This window comes from Miscanthus floridulus, chromosome 9 (genome assembly GCF_019320115.1).
Source record: "Miscanthus floridulus cultivar M001 chromosome 9, ASM1932011v1, whole genome shotgun sequence".
Classification (NCBI taxonomy): Eukaryota; Viridiplantae; Streptophyta; class Magnoliopsida; order Poales; family Poaceae; genus Miscanthus; species Miscanthus floridulus.
Window position 1 is genome coordinate 11,065,247 of NC_089588.1, and position 19,228 is coordinate 11,084,474.

Sequence of the window (19,228 nt, forward strand, 5' to 3'; positions counted from 1 at the left end):
TATACCATCTTAAAGATAACATACAGCTATCTGTATTACTACTTTTAGTCTGCGAGTTGTGGTCGGGGACTTCGTCATGATTTATGATTCTGGAAGATGAGTAAAAATAAAATATTATAGTCTAAGCAAACTAAAAGTAGTAATCACACCGTCAATCACCAATTTAGGAGGTCTCTGGAAACTATATTGCCACAACTTCATTTCAGGGATGTACATGTAAACAACCATCATATATTAGAAAAATAAAATGGAAAGGAACGGTCCATTTTCAGAGAAATATATAGAATAAACCATGACAAGGGCAATAACCATTCCTCTCCATATTAATAATTTTCAGATTGTAGAAACTGTCAAAACTAAAATTACCACTCTGCAGTCTGCACTGCACTTTGCTAGGAAGACAACATAGGAAAAATTGCAATATTTCCAAAGCTTTTTCAGTTCACCAACAAAACATAGCCAGAGCCAATAACTGGAAGTGTAAAATTTGCACACAAATACTTCTTCGTTGCAGTGGACGAACAGGGCGATGCCGAGAAGATCTCCTTTGTGTTTCCTTATTTGTTACAAAAAAATGCTCGATGCTGCCTATGCAAATGGAAGGCGGGGCTCTTCATTTAGACAGGGTGAGAAAATCTGAAATTTGATTTGTGTAGAAATCTGGCTGAATCGGGTTGTCGGGGCTCTGAAGCGTCAGCAGGGAAGTCACACCTGCAAGAGACAGCCAAGCTCAATGCTTATGCTGATGTTAAACCAGCAGTGCCTGGAACAATGCATCTATGGTGCCGACAAAAATAAGGTGGCCATCAAAACCGACATCACACTTATTAGTTCCTGTAAAAAAATAGTTCAGAAATAGTTTAATGGGGTGGACTGTTCACAATTCAGAAATAGTTTTGACTGAAAAAATAAAGATGCACAACACTAACATGTTTTTTATGAGCCAACAAACTAACATGACTTTTACATCAGAGATGGCATTCTTCTTACTGCAGTAATCATTGATGTAGAAAATAAACACACATTAGACTGACTCCAACAGGGATACCCAAACCCAAAAATAGGTCTCGCACAGTGCTTTGCCTACCCAAAAACAACCTCCAACGGCTCACCCAAACACACGACACATTTTGCCTATCAGCCGAGACGTTACGCAAAAAAGCATCCCCTCTCCTCGCTACGCAAAAGCGGCACACGGCACAGCTCCGGCGGCTCAGCGTCCCCGTCCCCGCCGGCGGCTCCCCAGCCCCTCCTCCCCATCCTCCACCCACCAGCACCCACGCGCGCCCTCTCTCCATCCTTCTGCGTCCCACGGCGGCTGTGGCGGAGCACGCCGGCGCCCGCGCCCGCGGCGGCCGGGGCCGCGCTCACCCGCTCCGGCGAGTAGCGAGCTCGACGGTGCTCTGCGGCTTCCTTGGCGCGGAGGCTTCGGCAGCGGGATTCAGACCACGTCGAGCATCTCCGGCGGCCGGGGTCCTGCAGCGGGCGCCGCGCGCCTCGGCGGCGTGCTTCGCGAGCTCCGCCGCCTCTTTTTGCGTTCGCTGTTGGAGTTCGGCATTTTTGGGTGTGGTTTTCTTTTGCTGCGCGTGACCCAAACGGTGAAATTTGGGTCGGCTCTGTTGGAGACAGTCTTAGATACAGTTAAGATAAAAAAAAATCAATAGATCAGTTAACTTCAATGATACATCAGAAGTCAATTTATACACCAACAGTTTAAATAGTTGTTGGACCATCACTGAACATCACATTTTATTGGCAATAACTCGATTCGAAATAGATCTGGTCTTCATAACAGATTAGAGAATTGCATAGCAAATAGATTGCAGGAATATCTTAACATACCACTTTGGTAAGAGAACAAAGACCTGACATCCAGATTGTAGGAATATCTTAACATACCACTTTGGTAAGAGAACAAAGACCTGACATCCAAAGCGTTGAAAGGCTTGAAGAGCTAATACTGAACAAAACCAAAGCCTGCTACAGCCATCTAACTTAGTATATTGCCCGTGCTAACGCTACGGCAATAAAAACACAATATGTTTATTAAAAATGAAGGAAATAGTGAGATAGATTAAGATTCATGCCAAAAGAGATTCATGATGAGTTATCATATTGTTTAGTCCATAGCAAATATGCTTAAAGAGTAACATTGCAAATAACATCACATCTGCAGCAATCAGGAATTGTTTCAACAAAATTTATGAACTACGTATCAAATAGGAAAAGAGAATAACTACTTTTTTTTCCTGGAAGCTTGTCATGTAGATATTCATTACTCATTGCATTATGTGAGTTACAAAAATGAATTGAAATCTGCACACAACAAAATGGTGAACTATAAAAAATAGCAAGCATTACGTACATGCTTTTTCCAGAAAAAAAATATAAAGGTATATCCATACCTGAAAGGTTTCCTTTCAACAATGTGGTAAAGCCTACCAGGTGCAGAGGCGCCTTGGATCTCTCAACATCACATTTTCAGGTATACACGTGTCTATTAGGCAACTTCCACATAGAAGGCATGGTAAACTGTACAAAGAGGACTACATCAGGTACCCTGAAAACAATCAGAGATCATAAATCCCTACAAATATGCATTATCATATTGGTGATGCATAAGAGTTAAGTTACATTACCAGAAGAGTGATTTGAAGATGTCTTCCAAAGGAATGTCCGTGCGAGGCAAAAAATCATCTGTTTTTGGCTTTTCACACGAAAAAAAAACACGATACAGCCAAAATTGACAGGTACCTTATGAAACAGCAGCACTGGGGTGAGGGGCTCCCAGGATGCCTACTACCTGGCACCAGCGCCGTGAGCAAGAGGAACCTCTCCTTGCTGCAATGGACGCAACAACAAACACCAATCATACATGCCAAGTAGATCATATGTTTTTTTTAATTGAACAACAGCAACACAATTTTCCGGCGAGTAGCGAGCTCGACGGTGCTCTGCGGCTTCCTTGGCGCGGAGGCTTCGGCAGCGGGATTCAGACCACGTCGAGCATCTCCGGCGGCCGGGGTCCTGCAGCGGGCGCCGCGCGCCTCGGCGGCGTGCTTCGCGAGCTCCGCCGCCTCTTTTTGCGTTCGCTGTTGGAGTTCGGCATTTTTGGGTGTGGTTTTCTTTTGCTGCGCGTGACCCAAACGGTGAAATTTGGGTCGGCTCTGTTGGAGACAGTCTTAGATACAGTTAAGATAAAAAAAATTCAATAGATCAGTTAACTTCAATGATACATCAGAAGTCAATTTATACACCAACAATTTAAATAGTTGTTGGACCATCACTGAACATCACATTTTATTGGCAATAACTCGATTCGAAATAGATCTGGTCTTCATAACAGATTAGAGAATTGCATAGCAAATAGATTGCAGGAATATCTTAACATACCACTTTGGTAAGAGAACAAAGACCTGACATCCAGATTGCAGGAATATCTTAACATACCACTTTGGTAAGAGAACAAAGACCTGACATCCAAAGCGTTGAAAGGCTTGAAGAGCTAATACTGAACAAAACCAAAGCCTGCTACAGCCATCTAACTTAGTATATTGCCCGTGCTAACGCTTTGGATTGGAAATCCTCACTCAAATCCTCACTGAGTGGACTGGAAATCCTCACTCAAAATGTGACCACAAGGCACAGGGCCTGTGTTACATCGTGTTTCAGAGAGGATGAAGACAATCAGTGATGCCCCTTGAACACGTGCACAAGATCCTTTATTTGCTATCCTATAGCACAAGTGATATAAAAATGGCATGGGTTAGGCATTTCATCAAATGATTACCAGCTATAATCATCAAACAATTTATATATTCACAAATTGTAATGTGTAGAAAAACATGGTTTAATCAAGCAACATGTATGAACTAAACCATATAGTATAGTGCTCGTGCTAACGCTAAAAAATATATGCAAACTAAAACAACCAAATTAAATTGCAGAAAAAAGACAATATAATTGTTATACTTGATCAATGGTTATTACAGATGTGTTAGATGTGTCAGCCTGTTGCTACAGTCATCTTCCGGTAATCCCCAAACTGTTTCGAGATAAGAACAAAATTTTACTAATAGCAATCTTCCGGTACATATATATAGCAAAAGTTCAGTGCTGCTCTGGCTAAGATTTGGTGGTTGCAGATTAGGCACTCACACTGGTTATACATCTTTTTAGCGAAGTACAAAAACCTATGGATAATTCAAAGAAAAAGGGGTGCGCCAAATAAACAGCATGCGTCCACTTGGAGATGAACTTACGGGCACATTGAGAAGCTATTTTCCTAGCCCCCATCTTGAGGTCCTGGCGTACCACTTAAACCTGCAGATTGCACTGCCATTACTGAGAGCGAGCTCAACTCTAGAGTTGTGAAGTTCAAACAAAGCAGGAATACTTGAAACAAATATAGGAAACACATTATTGTTCCCGACGTAACAAAACCAATGAGACAACAGCTAACTTTGCTTCAAGAAGTTTCTCAAACTGAACTTCACACTTTTTGAAATCATGGACAACAATTGACAAGGGATCATTCCAGGTACCCTCTTACCCTATCTCTAACATGGGGATTTGCCCCTTTTGTTATGAGATGGCTAATGACAGCCTCTTATTTTCCTATAAATGCCTTGTGAAGAGAGGTGAAGCCATCCTGTATCAACAACACTTGCGTAGTTAACTCTGCCTTCCCAGATGGGGTTCGTCGGATACGAAAGAGAAATGGAAATCATAAGCACGTAGCTTACTCTATCAAGTAAGTTGATGTCAACACCACTGTCCAGAAGCTTGTCCATCAGGGGTATCTGCAGTGCCAGCTATGAAGTGGATGCCATTTCGGCTGCACCAAACAATTCATCAGGAATTAGATTTAGCATCCAATATTTCAGAGAAGCAGTTAAATCAACGCATTCATTTGATGCCGGACGGATTAAGATATCTCAAATTTTCAGCAGCAAATCGAGAAATGCATCATCATAGACAAAAGAAAGATGGTTCCTAAATATTAAGACAGCTGGAAACTGATGATATTCTAGTACGTCAGGGGTCTCGTGCTCATCCAAGATAGTCTTTTCTTCAGGCATTAGGAGAAGCTCGATTTCTAGGCAAACAAAAAATCAGTGGTAGTGTAGAACACAAAGTAGAGCGGATGGTCTCTCAAAGAGTAGACCGATAAGCAGCAAAGAAGTGAATTTGTGTGGGTATAAATCCTACATCGACTCATCTTCTGCTCCAGAGATCCTGTTCCAAGCAAGAAAAAAAACAGCAAGCTTGTCAGTCACACCAGCAGGGACACATGCGTCATCATACCGATCTACAATCACGACAACCTGCAGCACAGAAAACAACCAACATAAACAAAATGACGGAGCTTATATTTGAAACCAAGCATATAGGATATTGGGCATACTTGTTGTGAAGCTCGCAGCATTTTGGAGTTTGATGTAGGAAATACTGAAATAACATGTGTAACATAAGAAGTCAGGCACAAACATTTGGGGGGGGGGGGGGGGGGGGGGGGGGGGTGTTGATGTAGGAAAGCTGATGACACCAACATAAATTTGTACTATTGAACTTACCCATTTTGGAGTAAGAATCGGCTTGCAAGCTGGAAGCTCCTGCTGCGTAAACTTGGAATCTGTTTGCACAGAAGGACAGCGTTAGAAATCCAGGCCAGCCACGGCGGAGGCCTGGCCAGCCGCGCCCCTGGCGGCCGGTGCCCGCCCTGCCCTGGTAATCAGATCAGATCCGAGCACAAATAGTAAGTTAGGGTTTGGGTGCTCGGTTTGGCACAGCGGGAAGGGAAGACCAAGAGACGGACGTACCTGGTGGCCGGGCGCCGTGAGCGCAAGCTCGAGCAGAGGTGGGCCGGCCAGGCAGGGCGGCGTGCGTCCTGCGGGCGGTGGGTGGGCTGCCGGCGGCCAGTGCCCTGGATGCGTTCCCTGGCAAGCTTGGAGTGGGCGTGGCGTCTCGGGGAGAGGGAGAGTCGTGCGTGAGAGGGGGCGTCGGTGTGGCAAGGCTCAACGCGTGATGTGTCTCAAGTTTTCAATTACAGCATAGTATAGTGCCCGTGCTAACGCTAAAAAATATATGCAAACTAAAACAACCAAATTAAATTGCAGAAAAAAGACAATATAATTGTTATACTTGATCAATGGTTATTACAGATGTGTTAGATGTGTCAGCCTGTTGCTACAGTCATCTTCCGGTAATCCCCAAACTGTTTCGAGATAAGAACAAAATTTTACTAATAGCAATCTTCCGGTACATATATATAGCAAAAGTTCAGTGCTGCTCTGGCTAAGATTTGGTGGTTGCAGATTAGGCACTCACACTGGTTATACATCTTTTTAGCGAAGTACAAAAACCTATGGATAATTCAAAGAAAAAGGGGTGCGCCAAATAAACAGCATGCGTCCACTTGGAGATGAACTTACGGGCACATTGAGAAGCTATTTTCCTAGCCCCCATCTTGAGGTCCTGGCGTACCACTTAAACCTGCAGATTGCACTGCCATTACTGAGAGCGAGCTCAACTCTAGAGTTGTGAAGTTCAAACAAAGCAGGAATACTTGAAACAAATATAGGAAACACATTATTGTTCCCGACGTAACAAAACCAATGAGACAACAGCTAACTTTGCTTCAAGAAGTTTCTCAAACTGAACTTCACACTTTTTGAAATCATGGACAACAATTGACAAGGGATCATTCCAGGTACCCTCTTACCCTATCTCTAACATGGGGATTTGCCCCTTTTGTTATGAGATGGCTAATGACAGCCTCTTATTTTCCTATAAATGCCTTGTGAAGAGAGGTGAAGCCATCCTGTATCAACAACACTTGCGTAGTTAACTCTGCCTTCCCAGATGGGGTTCGTCGGATACGAAAGAGAAATGGAAATCATAAGCACGTAGCTTACTCTATCAAGTAAGTTGATGTCAACACCACTGTCCAGAAGCTTGTCCATCAGGGGTATCTGCAGTGCCAGCTATGAAGTGGATGCCATTTCGGCTGCACCAAACAATTCATCAGGAATTAGATTTAGCATCCAATATTTCAGAGAAGCAGTTAAATCAACGCATTCATTTGATGCCGGACGGATTAAGATATCTCAAATTTTCAGCAGCAAATCGAGAAATGCATCATCATAGACAAAAGAAAGATGGTTCCTAAATATTAAGACAGCTGGAAACTGATGATATTCTAGTACGTCAGGGGTCTCGTGCTCATCCAAGATAGTCTTTTCTTCAGGCATTAGGAGAAGCTCGATTTCTAGGCAAACAAAAAATCAGTGGTAGTGTAGAACACAAAGTAGAGCGGATGGTCTCTCAAAGAGTAGACCGATAAGCAGCAAAGAAGTGAATTTGTGTGGGTATAAATCCTACATCGACTCATCTTCTGCTCCAGAGATCCTGTTCCAAGCAAGAAAAAAAACAGCAAGCTTGTCAGTCACACCAGCAGGGACACATGCGTCATCATACCGATCTACAATCACGACAACCTGCAGCACAGAAAACAACCAACATAAACAAAATGACGGAGCTTATATTTGAAACCAAGCATATAGGATATTGGGCATACTTGTTGTGAAGCTCGCAGCATTTTGGAGTTTGATGTAGGAAATACTGAAATAACATGTGTAACATAAGAAGTCAGGCACAAACATTTGGGGGGGGGGGGGGGGGGGGGGGGGGTGTTGATGTAGGAAAGCTGATGACACCAACATAAATTTGTACTATTGAACTTACCCATTTTGGAGTAAGAATCGGCTTGCAAGCTGGAAGCTCCTGCTGCGTAAACTTGGAATCTGTTTGCACAGAAGGACAGCGTTAGAAATCCAGGCCAGCCACGGCGGAGGCCTGGCCAGCCGCGCCCCTGGCGGCCGGTGCCCGCCCTGCCCTGGTAATCAGATCAGATCCGAGCACAAATAGTAAGTTAGGGTTTGGGTGCTCGGTTTGGCACAGCGGGAAGGGAAGACCAAGAGACGGACGTACCTGGTGGCCGGGCGCCGTGAGCGCGAGCTCGAGCAGAGGTGGGCCGGCCAGGCAGGGCGGCGTGCGTCCTGCGGGCGGTGGGTGGGCTGCCGGCGGCCAGTGCCCTGGATGCGTTCCCTGGCAAGCTTGGAGTGGGCGTGGCGTCTCGGGGAGAGGGAGAGTCGTGCGTGAGAGGGGGCGTCGGTGTGGCAAGGCTCAACGCGTGATGTGTCTCAAGTTTTCAATTACAGCATAGTATAGTGCCCGTGCTAACGCTAAAAAATATATGCAAACTAAAACAACCAAATTAAATTGCAGAAAAAAGACAATATAATTGTTATACTTGATCAATGGTTATTACAGATGTGTTAGATGTGTCAGCCTGTTGCTACAGTCATCTTCCGGTAATCCCCAAACTGTTTCGAGATAAGAACAAAATTTTACTAATAGCAATCTTCCGGTACATATATATAGCAAAAGTTCAGTGCTGCTCTGGCTAAGATTTGGTGGTTGCAGATTAGGCACTCACACTGGTTATACATCTTTTTAGCGAAGTACAAAAACCTATGGATAATTCAAAGAAAAAGGGGTGCGCCAAATAAACAGCATGCGTCCACTTGGAGATGAACTTACGGGCACATTGAGAAGCTATTTTCCTAGCCCCCATCTTGAGGTCCTGGCGTACCACTTAAACCTGCAGATTGCACTGCCATTACTGAGAGCGAGCTCAACTCTAGAGTTGTGAAGTTCAAACAAAGCAGGAATACTTGAAACAAATATAGGAAACACATTATTGTTCCCGACGTAACAAAACCAATGAGACAACAGCTAACTTTGCTTCAAGAAGTTTCTCAAACTGAACTTCACACTTTTTGAAATCATGGACAACAATTGACAAGGGATCATTCCAGGTACCCTCTTACCCTATCTCTAACATGGGGATTTGCCCCTTTTGTTATGAGATGGCTAATGACAGCCTCTTATTTTCCTATAAATGCCTTGTGAAGAGAGGTGAAGCCATCCTGTATCAACAACACTTGCGTAGTTAACTCTGCCTTCCCAGATGGGGTTCGTCGGATACGAAAGAGAAATGGAAATCATAAGCACGTAGCTTACTCTATCAAGTAAGTTGATGTCAACACCACTGTCCAGAAGCTTGTCCATCAGGGGTATCTGCAGTGCCAGCTATGAAGTGGATGCCATTTCGGCTGCACCAAACAATTCATCAGGAATTAGATTTAGCATCCAATATTTCAGAGAAGCAGTTAAATCAACGCATTCATTTGATGCCGGACGGATTAAGATATCTCAAATTTTCAGCAGCAAATCGAGAAATGCATCATCATAGACAAAAGAAAGATGGTTCCTAAATATTAAGACAGCTGGAAACTGATGATATTCTAGTACGTCAGGGGTCTCGTGCTCATCCAAGATAGTCTTTTCTTCAGGCATTAGGAGAAGCTCGATTTCTAGGCAAACAAAAAATCAGTGGTAGTGTAGAACACAAAGTAGAGCGGATGGTCTCTCAAAGAGTAGACCGATAAGCAGCAAAGAAGTGAATTTGTGTGGGTATAAATCCTACATCGACTCATCTTCTGCTCCAGAGATCCTGTTCCAAGCAAGAAAAAAAACAGCAAGCTTGTCAGTCACACCAGCAGGGACACATGCGTCATCATACCGATCTACAATCACGACAACCTGCAGCACAGAAAACAACCAACATAAACAAAATGACGGAGCTTATATTTGAAACCAAGCATATAGGATATTGGGCATACTTGTTGTGAAGCTCGCAGCATTTTGGAGTTTGATGTAGGAAATACTGAAATAACATGTGTAACATAAGAAGTCAGGCACAAACATTTGGGGGGGGGGGGGGGGGGGGGGTGTTGATGTAGGAAAGCTGATGACACCAACATAAATTTGTACTATTGAACTTACCCATTTTGGAGTAAGAATCGGCTTGCAAGCTGGAAGCTCCTGCTGCGTAAACTTGGAATCTGTTTGCACAGAAGGACAGCGTTAGAAATCCAGGCCAGCCACGGCGGAGGCCTGGCCAGCCGCGCCCCTGGCGGCCGGTGCCCGCCCTGCCCTGGTAATCAGATCAGATCCGAGCACAAATAGTAAGTTAGGGTTTGGGTGCTCGGTTTGGCACAGCGGGAAGGGAAGACCAAGAGACGGACGTACCTGGTGGCCGGGCGCCGTGAGCGCGAGCTCGAGCAGAGGTGGGCCGGCCAGGCAGGGCGGCGTGCGTCCTGCGGGCGGTGGGTGGGCTGCCGGCGGCCAGTGCCCTGGATGCGTTCCCTGGCAAGCTTGGAGTGGGCGTGGCGTCTCGGGGAGAGGGAGAGTCGTGCGTGAGAGGGGGCGTCGGTGTGGCAAGGCTCAACGCGTGATGTGTCTCAAGTTTTCAATTACAGCATAGTATAGTGCCCGTGCTAACGCTAAAAAATATATGCAAACTAAAACAACCAAATTAAATTGCAGAAAAAAGACAATATAATTGTTATACTTGATCAATGGTTATTACAGATGTGTTAGATGTGTCAGCCTGTTGCTACAGTCATCTTCCGGTAATCCCCAAACTGTTTCGAGATAAGAACAAAATTTTACTAATAGCAATCTTCCGGTACATATATATAGCAAAAGTTCAGTGCTGCTCTGGCTAAGATTTGGTGGTTGCAGATTAGGCACTCACACTGGTTATACATCTTTTTAGCGAAGTACAAAAACCTATGGATAATTCAAAGAAAAAGGGGTGCGCCAAATAAACAGCATGCGTCCACTTGGAGATGAACTTACGGGCACATTGAGAAGCTATTTTCCTAGCCCCCATCTTGAGGTCCTGGCGTACCACTTAAACCTGCAGATTGCACTGCCATTACTGAGAGCGAGCTCAACTCTAGAGTTGTGAAGTTCAAACAAAGCAGGAATACTTGAAACAAATATAGGAAACACATTATTGTTCCCGACGTAACAAAACCAATGAGACAACAGCTAACTTTGCTTCAAGAAGTTTCTCAAACTGAACTTCACACTTTTTGAAATCATGGACAACAATTGACAAGGGATCATTCCAGGTACCCTCTTACCCTATCTCTAACATGGGGATTTGCCCCTTTTGTTATGAGATGGCTAATGACAGCCTCTTATTTTCCTATAAATGCCTTGTGAAGAGAGGTGAAGCCATCCTGTATCAACAACACTTGCGTAGTTAACTCTGCCTTCCCAGATGGGGTTCGTCGGATACGAAAGAGAAATGGAAATCATAAGCACGTAGCTTACTCTATCAAGTAAGTTGATGTCAACACCACTGTCCAGAAGCTTGTCCATCAGGGGTATCTGCAGTGCCAGCTATGAAGTGGATGCCATTTCGGCTGCACCAAACAATTCATCAGGAATTAGATTTAGCATCCAATATTTCAGAGAAGCAGTTAAATCAACGCATTCATTTGATGCCGGACGGATTAAGATATCTCAAATTTTCAGCAGCAAATCGAGAAATGCATCATCATAGACAAAAGAAAGATGGTTCCTAAATATTAAGACAGCTGGAAACTGATGATATTCTAGTACGTCAGGGGTCTCGTGCTCATCCAAGATAGTCTTTTCTTCAGGCATTAGGAGAAGCTCGATTTCTAGGCAAACAAAAAATCAGTGGTAGTGTAGAACACAAAGTAGAGCGGATGGTCTCTCAAAGAGTAGACCGATAAGCAGCAAAGAAGTGAATTTGTGTGGGTATAAATCCTACATCGACTCATCTTCTGCTCCAGAGATCCTGTTCCAAGCAAGAAAAAAACAGCAAGCTTGTCAGTCACACCAGCAGGGACACATGCGTCATCATACCGATCTACAATCACGACAACCTGCAGCACAGAAAACAACCAACATAAACAAAATGACGGAGCTTATATTTGAAACCAAGCATATAGGATATTGGGCATACTTGTTGTGAAGCTCGCAGCATTTTGGAGTTTGATGTAGGAAATACTGAAATAACATGTGTAACATAAGAAGTCAGGCACAAACATTTGGGGGGGGGGGGGGGGGGGGGGGGGGGGGGGGTGTTGATGTAGGAAAGCTGATGACACCAACATAAATTTGTACTATTGAACTTACCCATTTTGGAGTAAGAATCGGCTTGCAAGCTGGAAGCTCCTGCTGCGTAAACTTGGAATCTGTTTGCACAGAAGGACAGCGTTAGAAATCCAGGCCAGCCACGGCGGAGGCCTGGCCAGCCGCGCCCCTGGCGGCCGGTGCCCGCCCTGCCCTGGTAATCAGATCAGATCCGAGCACAAATAGTAAGTTAGGGTTTGGGTGCTCGGTTTGGCACAGCGGGAAGGGAAGACCAAGAGACGGACGTACCTGGTGGCCGGGCGCCGCGAGCGCGAGCTCGAGCAGAGGTGGGCCGGCCAGGCAGGGCGGCGTGCGTCCTGCGGGCGGTGGGTGGGCTGCCGGCGGCCAGTGCCCTGGATGCGTTCCCTGGCAAGCTTGGAGTGGGCGTGGCGTCTCGGGGAGAGGGAGAGTCGTGCGTGAGAGGGGGCGTCGGTTGTGGCAAGGCTCAACGCGTGATGTGTCTCAAGTTTTCAATTACAGCATAGTATAGTGCCCGTGCTAACGCTAAAAAATATATGCAAACTAAAACAACCAAATTAAATTGCAGAAAAAAGACAATATAATTGTTATACTTGATCAATGGTTATTACAGATGTGTTAGATGTGTCAGCCTGTTGCTACAGTCATCTTCCGGTAATCCCCAAACTGTTTCGAGATAAGAACAAAATTTTACTAATAGCAATCTTCCGGTACATATATATAGCAAAAGTTCAGTGCTGCTCTGGCTAAGATTTGGTGGTTGCAGATTAGGCACTCACACTGGTTATACATCTTTTTAGCGAAGTACAAAAACCTATGGATAATTCAAAGAAAAAGGGGTGCGCCAAATAAACAGCATGCGTCCACTTGGAGATGAACTTACGGGCACATTGAGAAGCTATTTTCCTAGCCCCCATCTTGAGGTCCTGGCGTACCACTTAAACCTGCAGATTGCACTGCCATTACTGAGAGCGAGCTCAACTCTAGAGTTGTGAAGTTCAAACAAAGCAGGAATACTTGAAACAAATATAGGAAACACATTATTGTTCCCGACGTAACAAAACCAATGAGACAACAGCTAACTTTGCTTCAAGAAGTTTCTCAAACTGAACTTCACACTTTTTGAAATCATGGACAACAATTGACAAGGGATCATTCCAGGTACCCTCTTACCCTATCTCTAACATGGGGATTTGCCCCTTTTGTTATGAGATGGCTAATGACAGCCTCTTATTTTCCTATAAATGCCTTGTGAAGAGAGGTGAAGCCATCCTGTATCAACAACACTTGCGTAGTTAACTCTGCCTTCCCAGATGGGGTTCGTCGGATACGAAAGAGAAATGGAAATCATAAGCACGTAGCTTACTCTATCAAGTAAGTTGATGTCAACACCACTGTCCAGAAGCTTGTCCATCAGGGGTATCTGCAGTGCCAGCTATGAAGTGGATGCCATTTCGGCTGCACCAAACAATTCATCAGGAATTAGATTTAGCATCCAATATTTCAGAGAAGCAGTTAAATCAACGCATTCATTTGATGCCGGACGGATTAAGATATCTCAAATTTTCAGCAGCAAATCGAGAAATGCATCATCATAGACAAAAGAAAGATGGTTCCTAAATATTAAGACAGCTGGAAACTGATGATATTCTAGTACGTCAGGGGTCTCGTGCTCATCCAAGATAGTCTTTTCTTCAGGCATTAGGAGAAGCTCGATTTCTAGGCAAACAAAAAATCAGTGGTAGTGTAGAACACAAAGTAGAGCGGATGGTCTCTCAAAGAGTAGACCGATAAGCAGCAAAGAAGTGAATTTGTGTGGGTATAAATCCTACATCGACTCATCTTCTGCTCCAGAGATCCTGTTCCAAGCAAGAAAAAAAACAGCAAGCTTGTCAGTCACACCAGCAGGGACACATGCGTCATCATACCGATCTACAATCACGACAACCTGCAGCACAGAAAACAACCAACATAAACAAAATGACGGAGCTTATATTTGAAACCAAGCATATAGGATATTGGGCATACTTGTTGTGAAGCTCGCAGCATTTTGGAGTTTGATGTAGGAAATACTGAAATAACATGTGTAACATAAGAAGTCAGGCACAAACATTTGGGGGGGGGGGGGGGGGGGGGGGGGGGGGGGGGGGGGGTGTTGATGTAGGAAAGCTGATGACACCAACATAAATTTGTACTATTGAACTTACCCATTTTGGAGTAAGAATCGGCTTGCAAGCTGGAAGCTCCTGCTGCGTAAACTTGGAATCTGTTTGCACAGAAGGACAGCGTTAGAAATCCAGGCCAGCCACGGCGGAGGCCTGGCCAGCCGCGCCCCTGGCGGCCGGTGCCCGCCCTGCCCTGGTAATCAGATCAGATCCGAGCACAAATAGTAAGTTAGGGTTTGGGTGCTCGGTTTGGCACAGCGGGAAGGGAAGACCAAGAGACGGACGTACCTGGTGGCCGGGCGCCGCGAGCGCGAGCTCGAGCAGAGGTGGGCCGGCCAGGCAGGGCGGCGTGCGTCCTGCGGGCGGTGGGTGGGCTGCCGGCGGCCAGTGCCCTGGATGCGTTCCCTGGCAAGCTTGGAGTGGGCGTGGCGTCTCGGGGAGAGGGAGAGTCGTGCGTGAGAGGGGGCGTCGGTGTGGCAAGGCTCAACGCGTGATGTCTCAAGTTTTCAATTACAGCAGAGATAAACAGTCATAGGGTTACCAAACACTCCGCTTTAGACTAATACGCCTTCGTTCTAAGTTATAAGATGTTTTGATATTTCTAGATATATTTTTTTTACTATGTATTTAGACATAGTGTATAGCAAAAATTATGTATCTAGAAATGTTAAAACGTCTTATAATTTCGAACGGGTGGAGTATCATCAAAGAAATAATGCTTGGAGAGTTGTCTTTTTTTTGTGAAATAATAAAATGTTGGTCCTAACTGCCAACACCTCTCCTCAAAGTCTCAAACATGCGACATTTTAGAAATGAATTTGGACACATTTCTTACTGCTTGGACACACGCGTATAGTCAAATCTTATAACCTTCAATTCACATGCTCTTCTCTTCTAAACTTTGGTGCCAAATCTTCGCACTTGCAAACATATATATACAAAATGGCCAATAAATGAATAGAGCATCATTATATATTTCATAAAAAAATGATTGGACTAATCGACCATGTTTGATTGAGAAATTGCTTTCTCTTCCCCTTTGAATTTTTTATATAATAGCTTACTTATTCCTTTTTCCTATGTAGGGCGCGTTTAGTTGCGCACGAAGTTGGTGCCGCCGGATTCCGGTAGATACTGTAGTGCACTGTAGCATTCCGTTGGTATTTGGTAATAATTGGCTCAAAACGTTCGTCTCGCAAAGTACAATCAAATTGTACAATTAGTTTTTGATTTCGTCAACATTTAGTACTCCATATATGTACCGTAAGTTTGATGTGATGGGAAATCTTCTTTTTTATAGTGTCAAAGTTTAGAATTTGGTGAAACTAAACGTGGCCGTAGTCACATGTTGTTTTGGAGAGAGAGCGGCAGTCACCCTCAGCCAGCACAGCAAAATCCCCCCACCTCAACCCTCCTTGTCAACCCGGCGGCGGCCCCATGGCCCCCAAGCCCCCCACTCAAAAGCCCTACGCGGCCATCGGCTCGGCCTCCTCTTCCGAGGAAGACACCTCCTCCTCCTCTGGCGACGAACATGAGGCGGAGCAGCGTCCCACCACAAACCCTTCAATCCCGGCGCCGGCGGGCCACTCCTCCTCATCCTCCGGCGACGAACACGAGGCGGAGCAGCGCCCCACCACAAACCCTTCAATCTTGGCGCCGGCGGGCCAAGAAGGCGACAGTTACGAGGGCGATGACGAGGAGGAGGACGACGACGACGAAGGCGAGCCGGCCGGATCGTCCAATGTGACCGCCAAGCGGGGCCCATCCCCGCCGCCGCATCTCCAAGGTCTGCCGGAGCCACAGACCCCGCCCGAGGGGAATGTGCCTTCTCCCAAGCTTACCAAGCCCTCCCCGTTGAAGCGGACGGCGGCCATGGCCGAGCTCGCCGAGCCGTCCCCGTCGAAGAAGAAGGCTCCAGCGGATGCCCCCTCCAAGTCGCCACCGCCGGAGAAGCCTGCAGCCGCCGGGGAGGACCACCACACCAAGTCCTCCTCCTCCTCCGGCGACGAACACGAGGTGGAACAGCGCCCCACCACAAACCCTCCTATCCTGCCACCGTCGCCGTCGCCGCCGTCGGCGGGCCAAGAAGGCGACAGTTCCGAGGGTGATGACGAGGAGGAGGAGGACGACGACGAAGGCGAGCCGTCCGGATCGGCCAATGTGACCACCAAGCGGGGCCCATCCCCGCCACCGCATCTCCAAGGTCTGCCGGAGTCACAGACCCCGCCCGAGGGGAATGTGCCTTCTCCCAAGCTCACCAAGCCCTCCCCGTTGAAGCGGACGGCGGCCGCAGCCGAGCTCGCCGAGTCGTCCCCGTCGAAGAAGAAGGCTCCAGCGGATGCCCCCTCCAAGTCACCACCGCCAGAGAAGCCTGCAGCTGCCGGGGAGGGCCACACCAAGTCGCCGCATATGGCAACGCCGGCGAAGGAGGTCGCCGAGGTTCCGGAAAAGGCAGTGGCGGCCAAGAAGGTCGCCAAGTTGCCAGAGAAGGTAGTGGCTGCCAAGAAGGTCGCCAAGCCACCTCCACCGAAGAAGGCTGCGGCTTCTGCAGCCAGGAAGGAGGTCGTCAAGCAGCCCCCGCCTTCTAAGGCTGCGGCTGCTGTGTCCAGGCAACCAGCTGGGAAGGAGGTTGCTTACAATGCAGAGAAGCATTTGCAGGAGAAGAGAGAGACCTACTGGTACCTCGCTGAGGCTGTGAACACGCTGGAGAGAGAACACAATACTCCAGGCATGTGCAATGCCGCATTCCTCAATATTGCTGATGGCAAGGCCGCTGTGCTCAACGCCAAGATCAAGAAGCAAAGGATGGCTGAGGCCAAATTGTTTCTCAAGAGATGTGACATCAAGAGAGAGGTCATCAGGATTATGTCCGACTTGATCAAGTGATCTCACAGGTTGATTCGCTCTCCTCAGCATCAATTGACAGCTAGTATTTCAGTTTTCAATTCAGTAATTGTTTACAACAATAATTGTTTGCTGATCTGCCTGAGTAGTTAGTTTCTTGGTGGTACTTGCTAATAGAAATGTAAAGAAAATAATTTCGACAATGGCTCATCATTATAAATGGTTGTTTTGTTCCATTAAAGTGAACGGCCTTAATTACATAATGTAGTCATACCTATTTTATTTTTTTCCATTCTGATTTACACTTCAGATGCTTATATGTGATGTAATATCCTTGTTTTATTATTTTATCATCAATCTTTTCACTCCTGTACAAGATGGAGAAACTTCATAGAGTTTTAACGCATGATTTTAAGATTGGTTGACCATTTCATGGCTAGAGGTTAAACTCAAATGTTTCAGATTAATGAACTTTCATATGTTGGTAGGGCTACAACACGGAGATGCACTAGGTTGAGTTTTGATACACAATTTAAGATTTGTTAGACTATTTGATGGCTAGTAGGTTAAATTCAAATGTTTTAAATTAATGAGCTTTCATATGTTGGGAGAGCACCAGGCAAATATTAACAAATCTGATTACATGCCAGTGAATGTGCATGAACATCTTGTGTGTTATATGTTATAAATTTAGGCCTTGTTTGGATGTAGTCGGATTCGCATCAATCCATATGTGTTGACGTGGATTGGAGTGGAAGTTGAACTAAATTCCACCCCAACACATGTGGATTGAGGAATACGATAACATCCAAACAAGGCCTTAATTGGAACTTGCAATCAAGTATTCAGAAGCTTACTACTCCCTTGGTCCCAAAATATTAGGTAGTTTTTTCATTAAGATAAGGCTTCAACCACCAATTTAATTTTTATGCATGAACATTTTTATTTGTTGCAAGTATAGAGCTAAGAAATGTTCTGAATTGACTTGCCTCTTGTTACAGGAATGAAGGAAGCTGCAAAGGTTGTGTGATGTTTTGGTGTCAGATGTCAAAACGATTGCACCTGGGCTCTTTTGTGCTGTAGATTTTGCTTAGAATGTGAATCCTATGCTGCCAAGTGCCAATAATGCCTTGATGTTGTGCCTCATTTTGGTCCATGCTGGACGGGCAGTCAATGTAGAGAATTGTTGTGCTCACTGCAGCTTATGTGGGCTGCCGCTGCAGCTCAACAACAAGACTCCACTATTGCTAAGTCGTGCAGCTCCAGCCACAACAATCGCAATCGAATCAGGTTGAATAGCTCTGGTAGTTGTGGCTGTCGTGAGACTAGCTAGGCCTCTAATATATAGATGTATATATAGTAAGCTCCAGTTTATATTTTGCAAGATTGCCTGCAAAAGGGCTTTCTGTTGTTCATGAAACACCAAACTGATGGCGTTCATGTAACATTGAAGTGTTGGGAAGTTTAAATGCATGTTGATTCTGCTGTCTAAGAGACGCAGAGTCAAAGCAGATTAAGTGAAGTTGATGATTTTTTCCTTCATTCTGTGATGATCGAGATCAGTCACAGAACTATCAATAGCATGGTTTTGATTCGCGGCAAGTCATGTTCTCAGGAATCTGGTGTTAACCAAAATCATAAGTTGCAACAGCACCTAGTTACGATTTAGGATTGGATTTAATTAGTTCTTTTCAACATTACAATGCACTGCCTATACAGAGAATGTTGACAGTTCATGCGGTTTTCGAATGGCTGTTCCCCATTTCCATTAACAAGCAACTGAAAATCTGAAATACATGGGTGTTAGACAGTACAGAAGACAGAGAAGACAACAAAGAAAGACGAAAGGCCTATCTATCTCCATATGACAACTGCCCCCTGACAGTCAGAGATAAGTAGATAACCATCACCAAACGTCATTATTACATACACGAGGCTAAAGATCAACAAAAACACAGACTCCAATTAGACGATTACAGTCCCGCAACCCAGAGAGCCAGCACAGACAGCAGCTCAATCTTCATCCTCCAGGTTCGCTCCATGCAGTCACCGACTCACTGACTTCTGGACAACAGTCATTGAGACGTCTTCAGTCACCACCAAGATGTTTCTCGCCGCCTGCAGCATGATACAGACATCTTCCAGCAACATCTCCT

At 45.5% G+C, this 19,228-nt stretch overlaps 2 protein-coding genes across 2 annotated transcripts; one reads left to right on the forward strand and one right to left on the reverse strand.

The window, feature by feature from the left end:
* Positions 1–298: 298 nt before the first annotated feature.
* LOC136479222 (uncharacterized) lies at positions 299–15,033 on the reverse strand. Its single transcript, XM_066477155.1, has 31 exons — positions 15,025–15,033; positions 14,517–14,725; positions 14,271–14,329; positions 14,092–14,135; positions 13,896–14,011; positions 13,430–13,521; positions 13,237–13,335; positions 12,334–13,007; positions 12,088–12,238; positions 11,915–11,958; positions 11,815–11,834; positions 11,254–11,345; positions 11,061–11,159; positions 10,159–10,831; positions 9,913–10,063; positions 9,750–9,793; positions 9,088–9,669; positions 8,895–8,993; positions 7,993–8,665; positions 7,747–7,897; positions 7,580–7,623; positions 6,918–7,499; positions 6,725–6,823; positions 5,823–6,495; positions 5,577–5,727; positions 5,408–5,451; positions 4,746–5,327; positions 4,553–4,651; positions 4,263–4,323; positions 2,640–3,734; positions 299–2,532 (listed from the first exon to the last, which is right to left on the reverse strand). The coding sequence occupies exons 1-6, from the start codon at positions 15,031–15,033 to the stop codon at positions 13,449–13,451; spliced, it is 510 nt and encodes a 169-aa protein (XP_066333252.1). The 3' UTR covers positions 299–2,532; positions 2,640–3,734; positions 4,263–4,323; positions 4,553–4,651; positions 4,746–5,327; positions 5,408–5,451; positions 5,577–5,727; positions 5,823–6,495; positions 6,725–6,823; positions 6,918–7,499; positions 7,580–7,623; positions 7,747–7,897; positions 7,993–8,665; positions 8,895–8,993; positions 9,088–9,669; positions 9,750–9,793; positions 9,913–10,063; positions 10,159–10,831; positions 11,061–11,159; positions 11,254–11,345; positions 11,815–11,834; positions 11,915–11,958; positions 12,088–12,238; positions 12,334–13,007; positions 13,237–13,335; positions 13,430–13,448.
* A 632-nt stretch (positions 15,034–15,665) lies between these two features.
* On the forward strand, positions 15,666–18,447 carry LOC136479223 (uncharacterized). The gene is made up of 2 exons (XM_066477157.1): positions 15,666–17,122; positions 18,074–18,447. Exon 1 carries the CDS (start codon positions 15,666–15,668, stop codon positions 17,112–17,114), a length of 1,449 nt encoding a protein of 482 aa, XP_066333254.1. The 3' UTR covers positions 17,115–17,122; positions 18,074–18,447.
* Positions 18,448–19,228: the final 781 nt, after the last annotated feature.